Source organism: Monodon monoceros, unplaced genomic scaffold, assembly GCF_005190385.1.
Source record: "Monodon monoceros isolate NGI ecotype Baffin Bay Population unplaced genomic scaffold, NGI_Narwhal_1 Super_Scaffold_6, whole genome shotgun sequence".
In the NCBI taxonomy this organism is placed as follows: domain Eukaryota; kingdom Metazoa; phylum Chordata; class Mammalia; order Artiodactyla; family Monodontidae; genus Monodon; species Monodon monoceros.
This window is the reverse complement of record NW_021703783.1, coordinates 4198093-4215632: the sequence shown is the minus strand read 5'-3', so window position 1 is coordinate 4215632 and position 17540 is coordinate 4198093. Positions and strand designations below refer to the sequence as shown.

At 44.6% G+C, this 17540-nt stretch overlaps 1 protein-coding gene across 2 annotated transcripts in view; it reads right to left on the bottom strand.

Annotated features, from left to right (window-relative positions):
• Positions 1-8174, bottom strand: part of TIGAR (TP53 induced glycolysis regulatory phosphatase) — a 28062-nt gene extending 19888 nt beyond the window's left edge. Inside the window, exon 1 of one of the 2 annotated variants that reach the window (XM_029205482.1) lies at positions 8002-8174. In XM_029205482.1, the coding sequence (XP_029061315.1) occupies positions 8002-8174 (173 nt within the window). Of the gene's footprint in view, positions 1-2684; positions 2837-8001 lie in introns of those variants that run through there. The other variant, XM_029205483.1, reaches the window with a different exon arrangement.
• Between the last annotated feature and the right edge of the window lie 9366 nt (positions 8175-17540).

Sequence of the window (17540 nt, the reverse complement as noted above, 5' to 3'; positions counted from 1 at the left end):
AAAAAAAAAAAAAAAAAAAAAAAAAAAAAAAAAAAAAGTAGTATATGTATGTATAAAAAATTTTTGTTAAATAATCTTCTTAAATATGTTGATCAAAACTACTCCCACAGGCATCGGGACCAAAACACAACAGCTGGTCCATCCGTCCGTCCGCTGCGCTGAGCGGACAGGCGCGAGGGACGGAGAGTGGAGCGCAGACCCGCAGACCCCGGCCCTGCCTCCTCGGTCCTGGAGCTGCTCAAAGCTGCTCCACTTTGCAACACCAGGGAATTACAAAAGCAAACCCAACCCACTCTGAAGCAACCCGGAGAGCGATGGGGGGAAGTGGTGTCCCAAAGCAACTGGATTGAGGCTGGAGGGGGAAGGTGAGGGTGAGGGCACCTGGACCAGACCAGACAACAGAGTGCAGGTGGGAGCTGGCGTGTGCTGTGCGCACACTGGACAGAAAACTGGAAACGGTGGGGGGAAACACCCCACAGGCCTCTTCAGATCGAGTTATCGCCTCATCTGGAATCAACTGTCCCCACAGCCTGCGTCCACACCCTTTCATGTCGGTGAGAGGTGAAAATCCGTGAGGGGAAACCTCGCTGCCATCTTTCGGGCCCAGGAGCAAGACTGCTTGGCGCTACACTCACCTGCTGGGTTAAGCTCAATGCCTCAGCTTCCTCATCTGTAAAATGGGGATAATAAATGGTCCCAACCTCACAAGATTCTCGGGATGATTGGATGAACACAGGTAAAGCACCCAGAACACTGCTTGGCTTTAGGAAGCACTCAGTAGCTGTATTTAAAAGTCATTTTTGGACAGACGATATAGATATCCAAGACTTAATGCATTTTTAATCTTTTAAAAATTATGAAATAAATAGTAAATAATATAATGATAAAGCCAGCAGGCACATAACACCACCCAAGTTAACAGATCACTGCCGGCCTCCAGGACCCCGTCCCTGTCCACCACGATGTCCTCCCTCCCCAGCGGATCCCCTGCCAGGACTTCTGCCCGCTCAGGTGCTCACCTTTCCTCTTCGCTTTCCTGCCCACGTGCGGCATACATTAGTTTGCCTGTTGTTGAACTTTACAGTGACTTGCTTCTTACTCTACGTGGTTTTCTGTGTTGCTTCTTTTGCTCAACATTTTGGGAGATACCCCAGCGTTGCTGAGTGTGGCCGTACTTGATTCTCGTTTTTACTGTGTAAACTCCACTGTAAGGATTTACTACAATGTAGTACATGGTCCGCTGTGATAGACACTTAGACTGTTTCCGGTTCCAGGCTACACTGCCATGAACATGTTTGTTCAGAGCGCAGCAGACTCTCTAGGGCAGTGGTTCTCAAAAGCATGGTCCCTGGACTTGCATCACTGGCACTGCCTGGAAACTCACTGGAAATGCAGTGTCTCAGGCCCCACCTGCTCCCAGACACACTGACTCAGGAGCTCTGAGGTGGCAGCCCAGCAGGATCTGTTTTAATGAACCCGCCAAGTGACGCTGATGCGTGCTCATGTCTGACATCCACTCAAGGACTGGTAAGCAAGTCTTTCCGTGAACCAAGTTCTGTTGGAATACAGTCATACCCATACGTTTATTTATCGTTTATGACTGTTTTCACGCTCTAATGGTGGAAATGATCAGTTCAGACAGACCATGTGGCCTGCAAAGCCTCAACTATTCGCTCTCAGGGGTCTGTTGACCCCTGCCTAGGGACCCGTGCCTAGCACGGGAACTGCGGGGCCATGGCGCATCCAGCTTCATTCGGTAAGGCCAAAGTGGTTATACCAGTCGCGACCCCTCTGCAGCGTTCCACATCCTCACTATAATGTGACAGCTTTCAATTTGTGCCAAGATGGAACCTGAACAGTTTGCCTCACCTTGACTTTAATTGGTATTTCCCTGATTACCATGAAGGCTCATCACTCCTGCTTTGTTTTTTACGTGAAGCAGTAGTTTAAAAAGAAAAAGATCTCGCGTGGGACTGATTCACTCAGATCCAGAAAGGAATGCCATCAGACCTTGGTCGGGATCACAAACTCGCGTCTCTGCCCCTTGCTTATACCTTGCCCCTCGTTTATAAAAACAGGGGTTTTTCAACCTCACCTAGAGCACAGGTTCTCAAACTTGAGTGTGTCTCAGAATCCCCTAGGGGTCTTATTAAAACACAGAGCGCTGGACCTGGCCAAAGTGTTCTCATTCTTCAAGACCCAACACAGCCAGATGACTCCTTGAAGTAGCTTTCCCTCTCCAGCACCGCTCCCTACCGCCCCATCCCCTTTAACTACCCCAACTGTGCGCTCCCATTTTCCCGGCACTACTGTGGTTAGTTACCTTCTGTACTACGCTAGTTAACTTTTGTAGTCGTGCATCTATCCTGGCCCCAGTTCCTTAAAAGGCACGGCCAGAGGCTGCATCACCCTAACATGCCTGGTCCCTGGAGAAAATCCTGGGAAATAACAGAACCTCAGTGTACATGCTCTCTGGATGGAGGGTCATCTGGAAATATCCACCAAAATGACAAGTCTGTTTACCCTTTGATTCAGCAGCCCTATTACTGGAAATGCTTGCATTCATCTAGATTTAAAAGAATATTTGCTACAGTATATTTCTAACAGCGAAAGATGGTAAATAACCTAAATTCCCTTTAGCAGGGAACCCGTTACTTTCACAAATAAACAGTGGGATATCTTACCTGATGGAATTCGATGCGGCTGTGTCTGCGGGAGAGTGATTTACGTAAAGAGATGGAAAAATCATCAAGACATATTCAGCAGAAAAAGCAAGGTACAGAATAATATACAAAGATTGCTACCTTTTTAGAAAGGCAGGACAGGGACTTCCCTGGTGGTACAGTGGTTAAGAATCCGCCTGCCAATGCAGGGGACACAGGTTCGAGCCCTGGTCTGGGAAGATCTCACATGCCGCGGAGCAACTAAGCCCGTGTGCCACAACTACTGAGCCTGTGCTCTAGGGCCCGTGAGCCACAACTACTGAGCCCTTGTGCCACAACTACTGAAGCCTGCGCGCCTAGAGCCCGTGCTCCGCAACAAGAGAAGCCACCTTAAGGAGAAGCCCGAGCACTGCAATGAAGACCCAACACAGCCAGAAATAATTTTTTAAAAAAGAGAGAAAGAAGGAAAGAAAAAGAAAGGCAGGACACAAGAGTAAACGTTTGCATCTGCACGAGAGATGCCGGGAGGATGCAGAGGCTGTGGTCACCTGCAGGGTGAGAGGACAGAAAACTCAGGAGAACTGTTCTGACTTCTAAACGTGTGGATGTAGTGGCTTAAAAAATATACGACAAGTGAGTGAAATTACACAGCACGACTAGCCACTCACGTGCCAGTATTATCATTCTTGAGGTGAGTATTAATAAAAGATGTCTCGCAGCATTCCAAAACCCATTCAGAATCGTATGAAATGGATATGAAAGAGATTAAGCTCTGCGGTTCAGATGAACAAAGCATCCAGGGAAGTGATGGGGAAGGCACTGCTTCTCATACAGAAAACAGTTCCCAAACACTGGATCCACTTCCTGTCTGTCTCAGCCTCACAGTCTTGCTGAGACCAAGAATAAAAGGGCTGTGCTTCACTTCTGTACGAGTGACGTCCTCTTTAGACAATGGCTTTGTAACCAACTCAATTACCAGCAAAATTCAAAGAACGCCTCCCTGGCCCCCAATCCCATATTTACTTCTATACGGGAACCTCAGAAGGTTTTGCCCACTTACTGTGGATCACAAGCTCTCTCGCTCATTGTACAAATTGAAAATCAAGGGTGAGAAGAAATTTAATAATTACGCTGGACCAGGTCTTTACAAATCACACAAATGATTTGCCAAGATGATAACTTTTTGTATGCTTACTGCAAAGGTAGCTCAAGATTTTAACTTAATCCCAATAGCTGATTTGAGCAAGGATTCAGAATAAAACATTATATCATCAAAATGGCATCCTATTAAAAAACGGAATCTCAGTACTTCGATAATTTGTAACAGTGCTGCCCCAGCATCTCACCAATTCCAGCCAAAGGAGAAGAAACAGCTGTAATATAATAGAAGATTTCCTGTAGCTGTAAGTCAGTGGAGACTGCTGCAGGCGTTAGTGCATTATTAATAATCACTCGTGTTCTACGGGGCATTTTTTGCTTTCAAATCACTTTATAAACATTATAGTGTAAGAATCTAGGAAGAGAATTTTTTTTCCAAAAATGTGCACAAATAGTTTTACAGCTTTTATCAGCTTTTTCGAGGGTCTGCACAAATGCCTGAGGCAACTGTTTAGCTTGTCTGGGGAGTGGGAAAGGAAAGTGGGTGGCTAAAATAGGTTTACTATTAAGCGAAACTTGGCTTGTAGCAGTGGCAGGGAAGGCAGGGGGAGTGGAAAGGTCAGAGGAGTGTATTTTAAAGGAGTCAGGAATAACAGCACTCATTCTCAAAACCTGCAGTGTGACTCCCTTCCAAGACAGACGCCCGACTCCGTGAGAAGGCACTTAGGCCAGGAAGTCAAGTCTATGACCGGCCGTTTAAAGGCCCACAGATATGCACCATTTATTTTGTGGATTATCATGCTGTTCTCCCCTTAAAAAGACACGTTATTTTGTTAGTTCTGGTGTGTATTCTATAGCGTTTCTCTAGAAATCATATAGAAAGCTTAATTTCCCAATCACATCCTTTTTAATAATTCAAATTCCACGGACCAGTACTCGGTTTGCTGCAGCAGAGACAAATCATGGGAAGTCAGTATATATTTGGGGCAAGTTTTCAAAAGAGATATGCTTTGGTGTACACAGGAATGGAGTGTGCTCACCTAATATTTAATCATGCATATACAGCTTTAACCTAGTTCCTCCACACCAGTTAATTCATTTGAAAATGGATTAATAATTTGAAAACATAGAAGATTTCAAGCACTAGTAACGTGGAGAGTTTCACCAGATGGTCTGGGGGCAAAAATGTAAAATACTCAATTCGTGATATATCTTTGTCTGTATGTAGATTAGGCCTAGTTACATAGGTTCTCCCAGTTAATCAACCCTACTCCCAGAAAACAAATATCACAGTAACATAACAATTACATGCATCTTGATAAAAGCTGACAGATGATCCAATATTCATTTGGCCTCTGCTTTATTAACAAACAGAACAATGACTAGCATTCATGAAGACTAAGTGCCGACAGAGGCAGAGTAAGAAAAACCCATCAGTTTTGCTGTCAATACCTACACTGATTCAGCATCTTTTTTCGAAGCACAGGCTCCGGACGCGCAGGCTCAGCGGCCATGGCTCACGGGCGCAGCCGCTCGGCGGCATGTGGGATCCTCCCGGACCGGGGCACGAACCCGTGTCCCCTGCATCGGCAGGCGGACCCCCAACCACTGCGCCACCAGGGAAGCCCCATGATTCATCATCTTTAAGTAGTTAAAAGGAAAGGAAATTTTCTTTGTAAAAATGTTGAAAGAGCTAGCTAAAAACGGAAGTGAAATGGGATGGTTTTGCAGGCAACCAACTGCAAACTCCTACAAAGAACCTTTCAAGGGAACTAGGGCCTTCGATGTGCCGTGTGGGTGATGGCAGTGCCGACCTGCATATACTGGGGTTCTCAACCGTGCTGCTCTAACGCCACCAGATGCTACAGCTCAATCAGACTAGTAGACTTGAAGTTTGAAAGGTGGGGTATTCTCTTCCAAAAATGATACAACTGGTAGCTCTCCCTTTCAAGTATGTTGATGAAGACCAACACACAGATGGTAACAGCACAGATTCATAAAGGATTTGGCTGAACTTAAAGAAACTGCATTTAAAAAGTTTTCTTGCATTATCCAAAAATTATCCAACTCTTAAACACACAGAGTTTCAAAGCGTTTGACAGAGTCAGGTAAGAGAAAACTCAAGGTAAATTCCCACTATTGTGCTCAATGATTCAATCTTGCTGATTCCAGAAAGAGTCATTACGTTGAACTCTGGTGATCAATCAAGTTTGAAATTGTTTCTTTTCCTGAAAGAATCATCAATTTTTAGCTTTGAGAACTCTGAAGGAGAAAACTAACCCTATCAATTATTTCAACACTTCCTTTGCACTTTCCCATGAATAAAACAGAGCAAAGTAAACTATTCTTATCACTCTTCATGGTTATATCACAGGAAAGAAAACGTAGCCTCTGAAATGGCTGATATATTCAAGCAACCTACAAACACTAGGTTTTAACTCTGTAAAATTGGAGGCAGAAGGGCATAGTATATAGTTAAGAGGATGGGCCACAGATCTGCTGCCTTGGTTTAAAGGCCACCACCTCAACTTGTCATGTGACTATAAGCAAGTCACATGCCCTCCGTGTCTGTTTCCTCACCGGCAAATTGAGAAGCCAGTCTTTACCTCACCAGGCTGTTGTCAGAATTTAATTACAACAGTGCCTGGCACATACTAATTTATTAAGACTTATTTTAAAATTAATTCCTCATAGGAATTCTATGATGAATTCATTTTAAAAATCAAGCCCTTTTTAAGAAGCAGGGAGGGGATAAAATCCACACTCATGTAACTATTGTTTATTAAGAAACTAAATAGGGATCATCTTGTTTTTCAAGGGGTGGTTTTGTCCAGATTTTCCACAACTTCTGAGTGGCAATTATACACCAGGCACTGTGTCAAGGCATCCAGAAACTTCAGAGGAAAATGAGGGCAATCAAGACGCTAATTCCTGTTCTGCCACTGACTAGCTGGATGACCTTAAGAAGGTCACACGACGGTCATAAAGCCTTCTAAAAATGGAGAGGGGTGGGGTGGAAACAGAGGAGCTGGATTTCTAGCTCAGTCATTAAAATCCTGTGAATCCTAACGGAACAACTTCAGATGGTTGCCAAGATAATCTTCCTATAAAGTAAAAACAGGACCAAAGACGATAGCAGCTAAAGTCAGCTTGACAAGGTTAGACCATATTGCTGTTCTCCACAAGCTCCACGATGTCAAAAACGGCATCTTAGTTACCTGTAACCCTTAGTTACCTGCTGACACACAGCACCCACTCAGAATGCTGGTCCCATTAACCATACACACAAATTGGAGGACTCACTGCATCTGGATCAGAGCTGTCCTTACAGAAACAAAAGTTAGTTAATTCTCAGCTATATTTCTCCCCCTCCACTGTGCTATACGCTTCACCTTTCTGACATTTCATTATCACGCTAACCCAGTGAAGTGGGTCCTATCACTTCCGCCATTTTATAAATCAGGAAACTGAGGTCGTAGAGATTAAGTCGGTAAAAGGAGGCCCAGGTTACAAGGCTCCTAGCTGGAGCCCAGATTCTAACCTACGTCGATCTTTCTCGAAAAATCTGTGCTCCTGACCTCCCTGAATTCCACTTCCCATTAACACCGGGCCAAGAAGAGTCGAGAAGGAAAAAGGAAGAGACGTAAAGACTTGTCAGCATTTAGCTCCCTGTAACGTTATATGATAAACATATTTATTCGGGGCGATGAAGGCGGCTGAGAGCAGGGCGAGGCCCCCTCTCCTCCCCCAGCGACAGAAGATCTGCGGAGAAGAAGCGAATCTCAGACACAAGCCTGGGGGGCCGAGGCGACCGAGGGGACAGGGACGGAGCCGTCGCAGAGCCTGGAGCGGAAAAGTCGGCCCCGGACCAGTCACTCTGCAGACCCTGGGGGACCGGCCGGGGGCAAACGCGGGGCCCGGGAGGTGCGGCGACAGGGCTGTCTCTTCCGCTTCAGCTGCCACCCGGAGACGGGGGCCCTTGACACTCACTCCTCCCGACCTCCCGGTCCCCATCGAACGCGGGACCGCTGCCATCTGACACCTGGCTTCCCGCTCAGCTTCGCTGGGGCAGGAGGGCCGGTAGGGGGTAACTCACAGGAAACACCTTGAAATCGCCAGGCCGAGCCTCGGAGGAGCAAATGGGACGGGCAGGGCGGGGCGGGTGCAGATCTTCGGTCCCCCAGCCCAGCCCGCAACACTCCACGGAGGGGAAAGGGCAGCCCGCGCCGGCCATACTCACTGCCGGACCACTGTCAGAGCGAAGCGCGTCATCCCGCCGGCGCCGGGACAGAGCAAAGCAAAGGCCGCGCACGCCGCCCGAACCGTCACCCGCACTCCGCACAAGCCAACCGGCACTGCGCCCGCCGCACCCCGCAGCTTCCGCACCCCGCCACCGGCCGGCTCCGCTGCCATAGGCCGAGGCGGCCGTCACGTCACTCCAGGACGGCCAATCAGGGAGGCCGGGGGCCGGCAGGTCGCGGAGACTGATGTGCGGCGATGCCCCGCCCAGGGCCGTGGCGCGTGCGCCCCTACGCGCCGGCCCGTGATTGGTGCGCGGCAGGTGCGGCGGCCCCGCCCCGGACCGGGAGGCGGGGCGTGCCCGGGGAAACCCGGTCCTGTAGGCTACGAGCGGCTAAGGGGCTGCTGCTCCGATTGGGGTTGGTCTGATTGGAAGCTGGAGTGCAGCCAGCAGTCCTGCTTCGTGGGTGTACAGCGCCAGACACGTTCGGTCCTGTGAGGTTTGCATTAACTCCGGCACTGGGGGCGTGTAGGGTCAGCAGGGTCTGCGCGCTTAGACTCGCCCGGCTTGAGCCCCCAACTCCGCCTAGACCCGCTCCGGGAGCAAACTCTGGTCTGGTCCTTTGGAGCCCTCGTGTAGACTAGGCCTCGTGCCTGGCCTGCTGAGCCTGATTTTACCAAAGAATCCTGTGAAGCCACTCGATCGAGAATCCCCCCCACCTTGGTACCTAATCAAGCTCCTCTTCCTCCACTCTCGATTTCTAATCACATTCCTCATCCCACCTGCCACCCTACCCCCCAATATCTCACCAAGTTCGTCTCGGTCATTTTTTTCCATTCTCTCCTTCACCCTGCCCCCTGGCTGTAAATCTCCGTTGGTCCCAGTTGTGTTCAGAGCTGCATTCAGTCTGTTTCCCCCATCGCAGTAGTCTGTAGTAAAGTCTTCCCCGCCGGTTTTTAAAGAGGATCTGGTGAATAATTTCTCTTTTAACAGCCTTCAGGGCCTTGAGACAGTTACTTAACCTCTCTAACCCTCCATTACGTGATAGGTAAGATGGGATAACGGTACTCAGCCATGACACAGGTAGAGTGTAATCATGTAAGCTTTACAATTATCTTCCATGCATTTTTACTTATATTCATATATTTAATAATGCATTTGTTTCCTTAAATCCCCAATTGTATAAGAGAACATGGGACCCTCAGAACAACTCTGAGGTCCACAGGTTATCTTCACTTAAGAGGTGAGAAATCTAGCCTAGAGCAGTTTGTCCAGGTTCACAGCTGATTGTGGTGACTCAGAACTAGTTCAGAGATTCTCAAACCTACCTGCACATTGGAATCATCTAGGATTTTCTGAATGCCAGGCTGCACCCCAGAAAAATTAAAAAGGAATCTCTTTGTGAGGGACCCAGGCACCAGTAATTTTTTAAATCTCCAGCTGTTTCCAGCGTGCAGCCAGTTTTGAGCTAGAAGTTGAAAGCAGTGCTTCTGAGACTTGAACTGTGCACACAAATCACCTGGGGATTTTGTTAAAATGTAGATTCTGATTCAGTAGATCTGGAGTGGGGGACAAATTCAGCACCTCTAACAAGGTCCCAGGGAAAGAGTCCATCTTCAGGGTGAGGTTGGAGGGATCATTCAGAGGTTCCTAACAGGGGGTGGGCATTACCATGGGCGTCCACTGCCTGTCCTTAGTAGATACTCCATGTATGTGTTCTGAATGCCTGAATGAACAAAGCGATCAAACAGATTCTTCTGGAAATTTGAACTGAAAAATTAAAGGTAGTTATCTATGAGGGCGAAAGAAGAAAGAAAGCATGGAGATAGAGCCCAAGGCAGTGTGTAGACTGAAGCTATGAAGAAACGGAAACCACCAGCAATACAAGCTTGAAAGCAAAATTACAGAGTAGAAGGTAAGAGCAAGCAAAGATAGTGGGGGAACTGAGTAGACAGACAGAAAGAAGACACAGTGAGCAATGCAGAGATCACCTGGTCCCTACTTCCTCTCTCCAGCTGCCCGAGCACCAGGTACCTTGTAGATTCTGGTTTTTCCAGTAAAACCCCTTTGTGTTAAGATGGTCTGAGTGCATTTCTAAATGTAACTAAAAATAGCCTTCCACTTTGTCTCATTTTATTACTGCAATACCTCTGGAGGGAATGAATTATTATTTCCATTTTACAGATGAAGATATTAAGGCACATAGAGGTTAACTAATTTCCCATCTCTCAGGATCTCAGAACTGAGTTTGGCCGTAGGTAACGCTCCAGGTGGTATCAAAACCATAACTATGGGCTTCCCTGGTGGTGCAGTGGTTGAGAGTCCGCCTGCCAATGCAGGGGACGTGGGTTCGTGCCCCTGTCCGGGAAGATCCCACATGCTGCAGAGCGGCTGGGCCCGTGAGCCATGGCCGCTGAGCCTGCGCGTCTGGAGCCTGTGCTCCGCAACGGGAGAGGCCACAACAGTGAGAGGCCCGCGTACCGCAAAAAAACCCAAAACAAAACCATAACTATGAGGGTAAGTACTGGATCTTTTCCTTATTTCCCTGGCTCCTATCAAAATGTTTAGAACAAAGTAGGGGCTCAATTAAAATTTGTGAAATGAATGAATGAGGAATCTCTTTTATCATCAATTTGTCAAATGAATCAAACATCTAAAAAATTAGCTGATATAAGGGGAGAGAATTGGTTTTGGAGAAATTTAGAAAATTATAAAGTATCAATATTACTGTTTTAATTATCCAAGAACTATGTATAAAAACGATGTTTTCATAAACCTTAACAATCAGGAAAAAACAGTTGAGAAATGAGGATCTTTGAAAGAATGGACGTTATCCTGCATTATTCACTCAACCGTTCAGAGATTACCCTTCAGCTTATAAAATGAACAAGGAGTTCATTTAAATGTTGTTTAGACAGAAGCTAGAAATAACCACTGCTATACTTTTGTTGAAAACATATCAAATCACATATGCTATCTTTTTTAATGAAAGAGGATGCTTTGTTGTGGCAGCTCATATGATGGAATTCCGAATTAGTCAGGATAGGCCAAGTTATGCTGAGGTAACAAATTCGTCCTGAAATTTCCATGGCTTACCACATAAAAGTTTATTTCTCTCTCATGCTACGTGTGTGACATGGAGTAAATTTGTGAATTTACTCTGCAAATTCCCTCAGGGACTGGAGTTAACAATGACATTAGTACATGGATTCATGATAACTGTGGCAGGAAATGAGGACAATTGAGGGTCTTGAACCAGTTCTTAGGTGCTTCCTCCATTCACTGTCCAGAGCTACTCACACAACCCAGCTAACTGCAAAGGTGATGGGGAGTATGGGGGAACACATAAATGTTTAGTGTGTGGACAATGCCATACGGACCATGCGTGTCTGAGTCTCCCAGGTGACCTCACCCAGTGTATAGGTCTTATTTGTGTCTCTGGTCTGCCACTTTCCCCTGATACCCTCATTCATTTTTTCTTCTTCCAGTTTTACTGACATGCAGCACTGTGTAAGTTTAAGGTGTATCACATAACGATTTGACTTACGTACATCGTGAAGTGACTATCACAAGAAGCTTGGTGAACCTCCATCATCTCACAGACACGAAATTAAAGAAAAAGAAAAAATTGTTTTTCTCGTGACGAGAACTCTTAAATTTACTCTCGTAACTTTCATATGTAACACAGCTGTGCACATCATCTTCGTCCTGTTGTGCGCTACATCCCTAGTGTTTAATCTTATAACTGGAAGTTTGTACCTTTTTACTGCCTTCATCCAATTCTCCCTCCCCTACCCGCCCCCCGCCTCTAGTAATCACAAATCTGATCTCCTTTTTCTATGAGTTTGTTGTTTGTTTTTGAAGTATAGTTGACCTAAAACTCTACGTTAGTTCCTGTTATGCAACATACTGATTCAATATTTCTGTACATTTCAAAGTCATCACCAAGATAAGTGATTAAACATGTCACCTATATTCGCCACACCATACATTTAAAAAATATATTTATTTATTTGGTAGCACCGGTCTTAGTTGCAGCAGGCAGGCTCCTTAGTTGTGGCATGCGAACTCTTAGTTGCAGCATGCATTTGGGATGTAGTTCCTTGACTAGGGATCGAACCCCAGCCCCCTGCCTTGGGAACACAGAGTCTTATCCACTGGGCCACCAAGGAAGTCCCCCCTCACTGTACATTTTATACCCATGAATCATTTATTTTGCAACTGGAAGTTTATACCTCTTAATCTCTCTCACCTATGCTTTCCTTCCAGCACCCCCTTCCCCTCTGGTAACCACCAGTTTGTTCTCTGTATCTATAAATGTGTTTCTGTTTTGTTATGTTTGTTCATTGGGTTTTTTTATATTCCAGATATAAGTGAAATCATACAGTATTTGTCCTTCTCTGTCTGACTTATTTCAGTTAGCATAATATCCTCTAGGTCAATCTATGTTGTTGCAAATGGCAAGATTTCATTCTTTTTTTATGGCTGAGTAGTATTCCAATGTGTGTGTGTGTGTGTGTGTGTGTGTGTGTGTGTGTGTGTGTGTATGTTTATTACATTTTTTTAATCCATCTATTGATGGGCACTTGAGTTGCTTCCATATTTTGTCTATTGTAAACAGTGCTGCTATGAACATTGGGGTGCATGTATCTTTTCAAATTAGTGGTTTCATTTTCTTCAGATATATACCCAGCAGTGGAATTGCTGGATCATACGGTGGTTTTATTTGTAGTCTTTTGAGGAACCTCCATACTGTTCTCCATAGTGGCTGCACCAATTTACATCACACTAACAGTGTAGGAGGGTTCCCTTTTCTCCACACCCTCGTCAACACGTCGTCTTTTTGATAATAGCCATTCTGACAGGTGTGAGGTGATATCTCATTGTGGTTTTGATTTGCATTTCCCTGATTATTAGTGATGTTGAGCATCTTTTCATGGGCCTGTATGTCTTCTTTGGAAAAAATGTCTATTCAGATACTCTGCACATTTTAATCAGGTTGTTTGGGTTTTTTGTGTTTTTTTTTTGATGTTGAGTTGTATGAGTTCTTTCTGTATTTTGGACATTAACCCACTATCGGATATATCATTGGCAAATATCTTTTTCCCATTCAGTAGATGTCCTTTTTCATTTTGTTTGTAGTTTCCTTTGCTGTGCAAAAGCTTTTTAGTTTGATGTAATCCTATTTGTTTATTTTTGCTTTTGCTTCCCTTTCCTGAGGAGACATATCTAAAAAATATGGGACTTCCCTGGTGGTCCAGTGGGTAAGACTCCATCCTCTCACTGCAGGGGGCCCAGGTTCAATCCCTGGTTGGGGAACTAGATCCCACATGCATGCCGCAACTAAGAGTTTACATGCCACAACTAAGGAGTCTGCATGCCGCAACTAAGAAGTCCGCACGCTGCAACTAAAAAAAAGATCCCACATGCTGCAATGAAGATCCCGCCTGTCGCAAATAAGACCTGGCACAGCCTAAAAAAATAAATAAATAAACTTTTAAAAAATATGTTTCAAATAAATGCCATTAAAAAACAATAATAAAAAACTAAAAATATTACTAACACTGATATCAAAGAGCTTACTGCCTATGTTTTCTTCTAGAAGTTTTATGGCTTCAGGTTGTATAATTAAGCTGTATATTTAATCCATTTTGAATTTATTCTTGTGCATGGTGGGAGAGAACAGTCCAGTTTGCTGCTTTTGCATGTAGCAGTTCAGTTTACCCAACACCATTTATTGAAGAGGCTGTCTTTTTCCCATTGTCTATTCTTGCCTCCTTTGTCATAGATTAATTGTGTATGTAAGTATGGGTTCATTTCTGAGCTCTCTGTTCTGTTCCATTGATCTATGTGTGTGTGTTTGGGCCAGATCATACTGTTTTGATTACTCATGCTTTGTAGTATAGTTTGAAATCAGGGAGCATAATACCGTCAGCTTTGTTCTTCTTTTTCAAGATTGTTTGGCTATTCAGGGCCTTTTGTGATTCAATACAAATTTTAGAATTATTTCTTCCAGATCTGTGAAAAAATGCCATTGGTATTTTGATATGGATTGCATTGAATCTGTAGATTGCTTTGGGTAGTATGGTCATTTTAACAATATTAATTCTTCCAATCCATGGACACAGTATATCTTTCCATCTGTCTATGTTGTCTTCAATTTCCTTCATCAGTGTCTTACAGTTTTCCGAATACAGGTCTTTTACCTCCTCAGTTAGATTTATTCCTAGTTATTTTATTCATTTTGATTCAATGGTAAGTGGAATTGTTTCCTTAATTTCTCTTTCTGATAGTTCATTTTTAGTGTATAGAAAAGCAATAGATTTCTGTATATTAGTTTTGTATCCTGCTGAATTCGTCAATGATCTCTAGTAGTTTTTTGGTGGTGTCTTTAGGATTTTCTATGCATAGTATCATGTCATCTGCAAACAGTGACAGTTTTACCTTCTCCTTTCCAACTTGGGTTCATTTTATTGCTTTTTCTTGTCTGACTGCTATGGCTAAGGTTTTCAATACTATGTTGAATAAAAGTGTCAAGAGTGGGCATTCTTGTCTTCTTCCTGATCTTAGAGGAAATGCTTTCAGCTTTTCACCCTGGAGTATGATGTTAAATGCGGGCTTATCATATATGGCTTTTATTAAATGTTGAGGTATGTTCCCGCTATACCCACTTTGTTGAGAGTTTTTATCATGAATTGATGTTGAACTTCGTCAAAAGCTTTTTCTGCGTCTATTGAGATGATGATACGATTTTTATTCTTCAATTTGTAATGTGGTGTGTCACATCAATTGATTTGTGGATATTGAACTATCCTTGCATCCCTGGGATAAATCCCACTTGATCGTGGTTTATGATCCTTTCAATGCATTGTCGAATTCAGTTTGCTAATATTTTCTTGAGGATTTCTGCATCTCTGTTCATCAGTGATATTGGCCTGTAATTTTCTTTTTTCTTTTTTTTTTCTGTGATATCTTTTTCTGGTTTTGGTATCACGGTGATACTGGCCTCATAGAATGAGTTCAGAAGCATTCCTTCCTCTGCAGTTTTTTGGAAGAGTTTGAGGAAGATAGGTCCTAGAGTCTCTGGCTGTAGGACCTGGGGTTCCAGAGCTCGTGTTGACCTGCTGGTAGGTGGAGCCAGGTCCAAGAATCTCTGGCTGCAGGGCCCAGGGGTCCGGGGGGCTGGTGTTGACACCTAGCTACTGCTTGGCCTGAGGCATCCCAGTACTGTTGCCTGCAGGCTGGTGGGTGTGGTTGAGTCCCAATGCTGATAAACTCAAGGGAGGATTCCAGAATGGCAGCTGCCGGCACCTGTGTCCACGTGGTGGAACAAGGTCCCCAGAATGGCTGCTGCCATTGTCTGTGTCCCCAAACATTCTGGGGCCTTGTCTTCCTGGTGCTGGGCTGGGGAGCCTGATGTGGGGCTCAAACCGCTCGCTCCTTGGGGAGAAGCTCTGCAATTGTAACTACCCTCTGGTTTGTGGGTCACTCCCTCACAGGTGTATAGGTCCTGACTGTACTACATCTCTGCCCCTCCCACCCCTTTTGTTCTGGTTCCTTTTTAAAATCTTCGGTTGTAGAAGATCTTTTCTGTAGTCTTCCTATCTTCCTCATCAATAGTTGCTCTGTAAATAGTTGTAATGTTGGTGTGCCCCTGGGAGGAGGTGGGCTCAGGGGCTTCCTACTCTGCCATCTTGGCTGCTCTCTCCTCTCATCTCAGTAAGTGGCAGTACCTCTACCATTGCTCACATAATCCTGATTCTTCACTGTAACCTTACGTTCCCCGTCAGTGTCATCACAAATTTCTGTAGGTTCAATAGTACAACGAGTGCTGGACTTTTGCTTTTATTTTCAAATAAAGATCTAATCCCAGTCTTCACTGAGGATAAGCCAAGTGCGAAAATACCTGATCTATCTGGAATGTGGGATAGGGGAGGCTAGTGAGGGTTGGAGTCCGTTTCCAGGGCATCTAAATGGTTTCAACAATAGAATTGGGACTGAAAATAATTCTATTGCGACCAAACGTTGGCCTGTTGGTTACTCAGAGTCAGTGAAATTTCTGTTCTTCTTGTTTATAAATATATATTTTTAAACTGAAGGTTTTTCCTCATTCTGATAGTGAGACTAAAATATATACAGTCTTAAATCTCCAGGACTTCAGAGATCTTTAAAGATACACGTCTTTGAAATTTGCAGAGACTTGTTCCGTGAATTTGTCCCCGGTCCTGTGGTGTAAATGTTTCATGTATGTTTGTGAAGAATGCGGATTCACTCATTATATGGTGCCGAGTTCTATATGTGTCTGAAATAATTGTGTTGTTCAAATCTTCAATAAGAAATGAAAGGAAGGAAGGGCAGGAGGAAAGAAGGAAGGAAGGGAGGGAGGGAGGGAGGAATTTAAAACCTAAAAAAGAAGTTTCTGTGGGCTCTCTCACCAAATTATGTCTTGAATCCACCACTTCTCCTTGTGGCTTTACTACATCCTCCACTAACCCTCCGTCATCTCTTGTGTGAACAACTGTTAACATAGCTTGTCTGGAGAGTCTGTTCACATAGCTCTGCTGCCTGCACTCTTGTACCCCATAAACCCTCCCCTCCTCAGCCAGCAAAGCGATAGCTCTGTAATCATCTCATGTCACCCCCCTGCTGGAAAATTCTCTCACGGATTCTCATTGCCACTGAAGTCCCAGCCCCTCCAAGGCCTAGGTGACTTGGCCTCTCTCTGGTTCTCTGGTCCCATTTCCCTCCTCACGGCCCCTCTTCACCGAGCTCCAGCCATAACTTAGGCTTCCCTCTGTTCCTGGACCACGTCATGCTCATTCCTGCCTCAGGGCCTTTGCATTTTCAGTTCCTTCTGCCGACAAAGCCCTTTCCCAAGATACTTGCATGGCCTACCTCCTTCTGGCCTTCAGATCTTAACTCAGAAGTTAAGGCCTTCCTTCCAGTCCCCGCCCAGTCACTATGTGTTACCCTATCTTAGAGCACTTAGGCCTGAAATTGTATCATCTATTTACTATTTTCACAGGTTTATTGCCTGTCTCTCTCTGCCGGAGTGTAGGTTTTTTTGAAGAAAGGGACCCTCTTGTTCTCTTATACGTCTTTAGCGCCTGGAATGGTGACAGTCACGTTGTAGAAGCCCAATCAGTATTTGTCATCCATAGAAATCATGTTCCTAAGGAATATCTAATAATGGTTAAATGGAAAAAAGAAAAATACTATTCAATAGGGTAGAAAACTATTCACTGTGAGCCTGATTTTATAAGAAAAGACACATACATTATAACAAGAGGAAACGTATAGGTTGTGTCAGGGGTTTGTCTAGGTGATATTTATAATGCTAAAAATGCTTCTGCTATTCTACTGTTAAAGAACTTTTCAGCTGTATGCGTATAGTTAAGATTTTTTTCATAAAGAAAATTACCCAGAGGGCAGATAGGGGAGAACGCATATATTGTTGTATGTATGTGGTCACGCATATATACTGAGGCAGGCCAAAGTTCTAATGTAAAAGCACTTACTAGAGTAAAACTCTGAATATT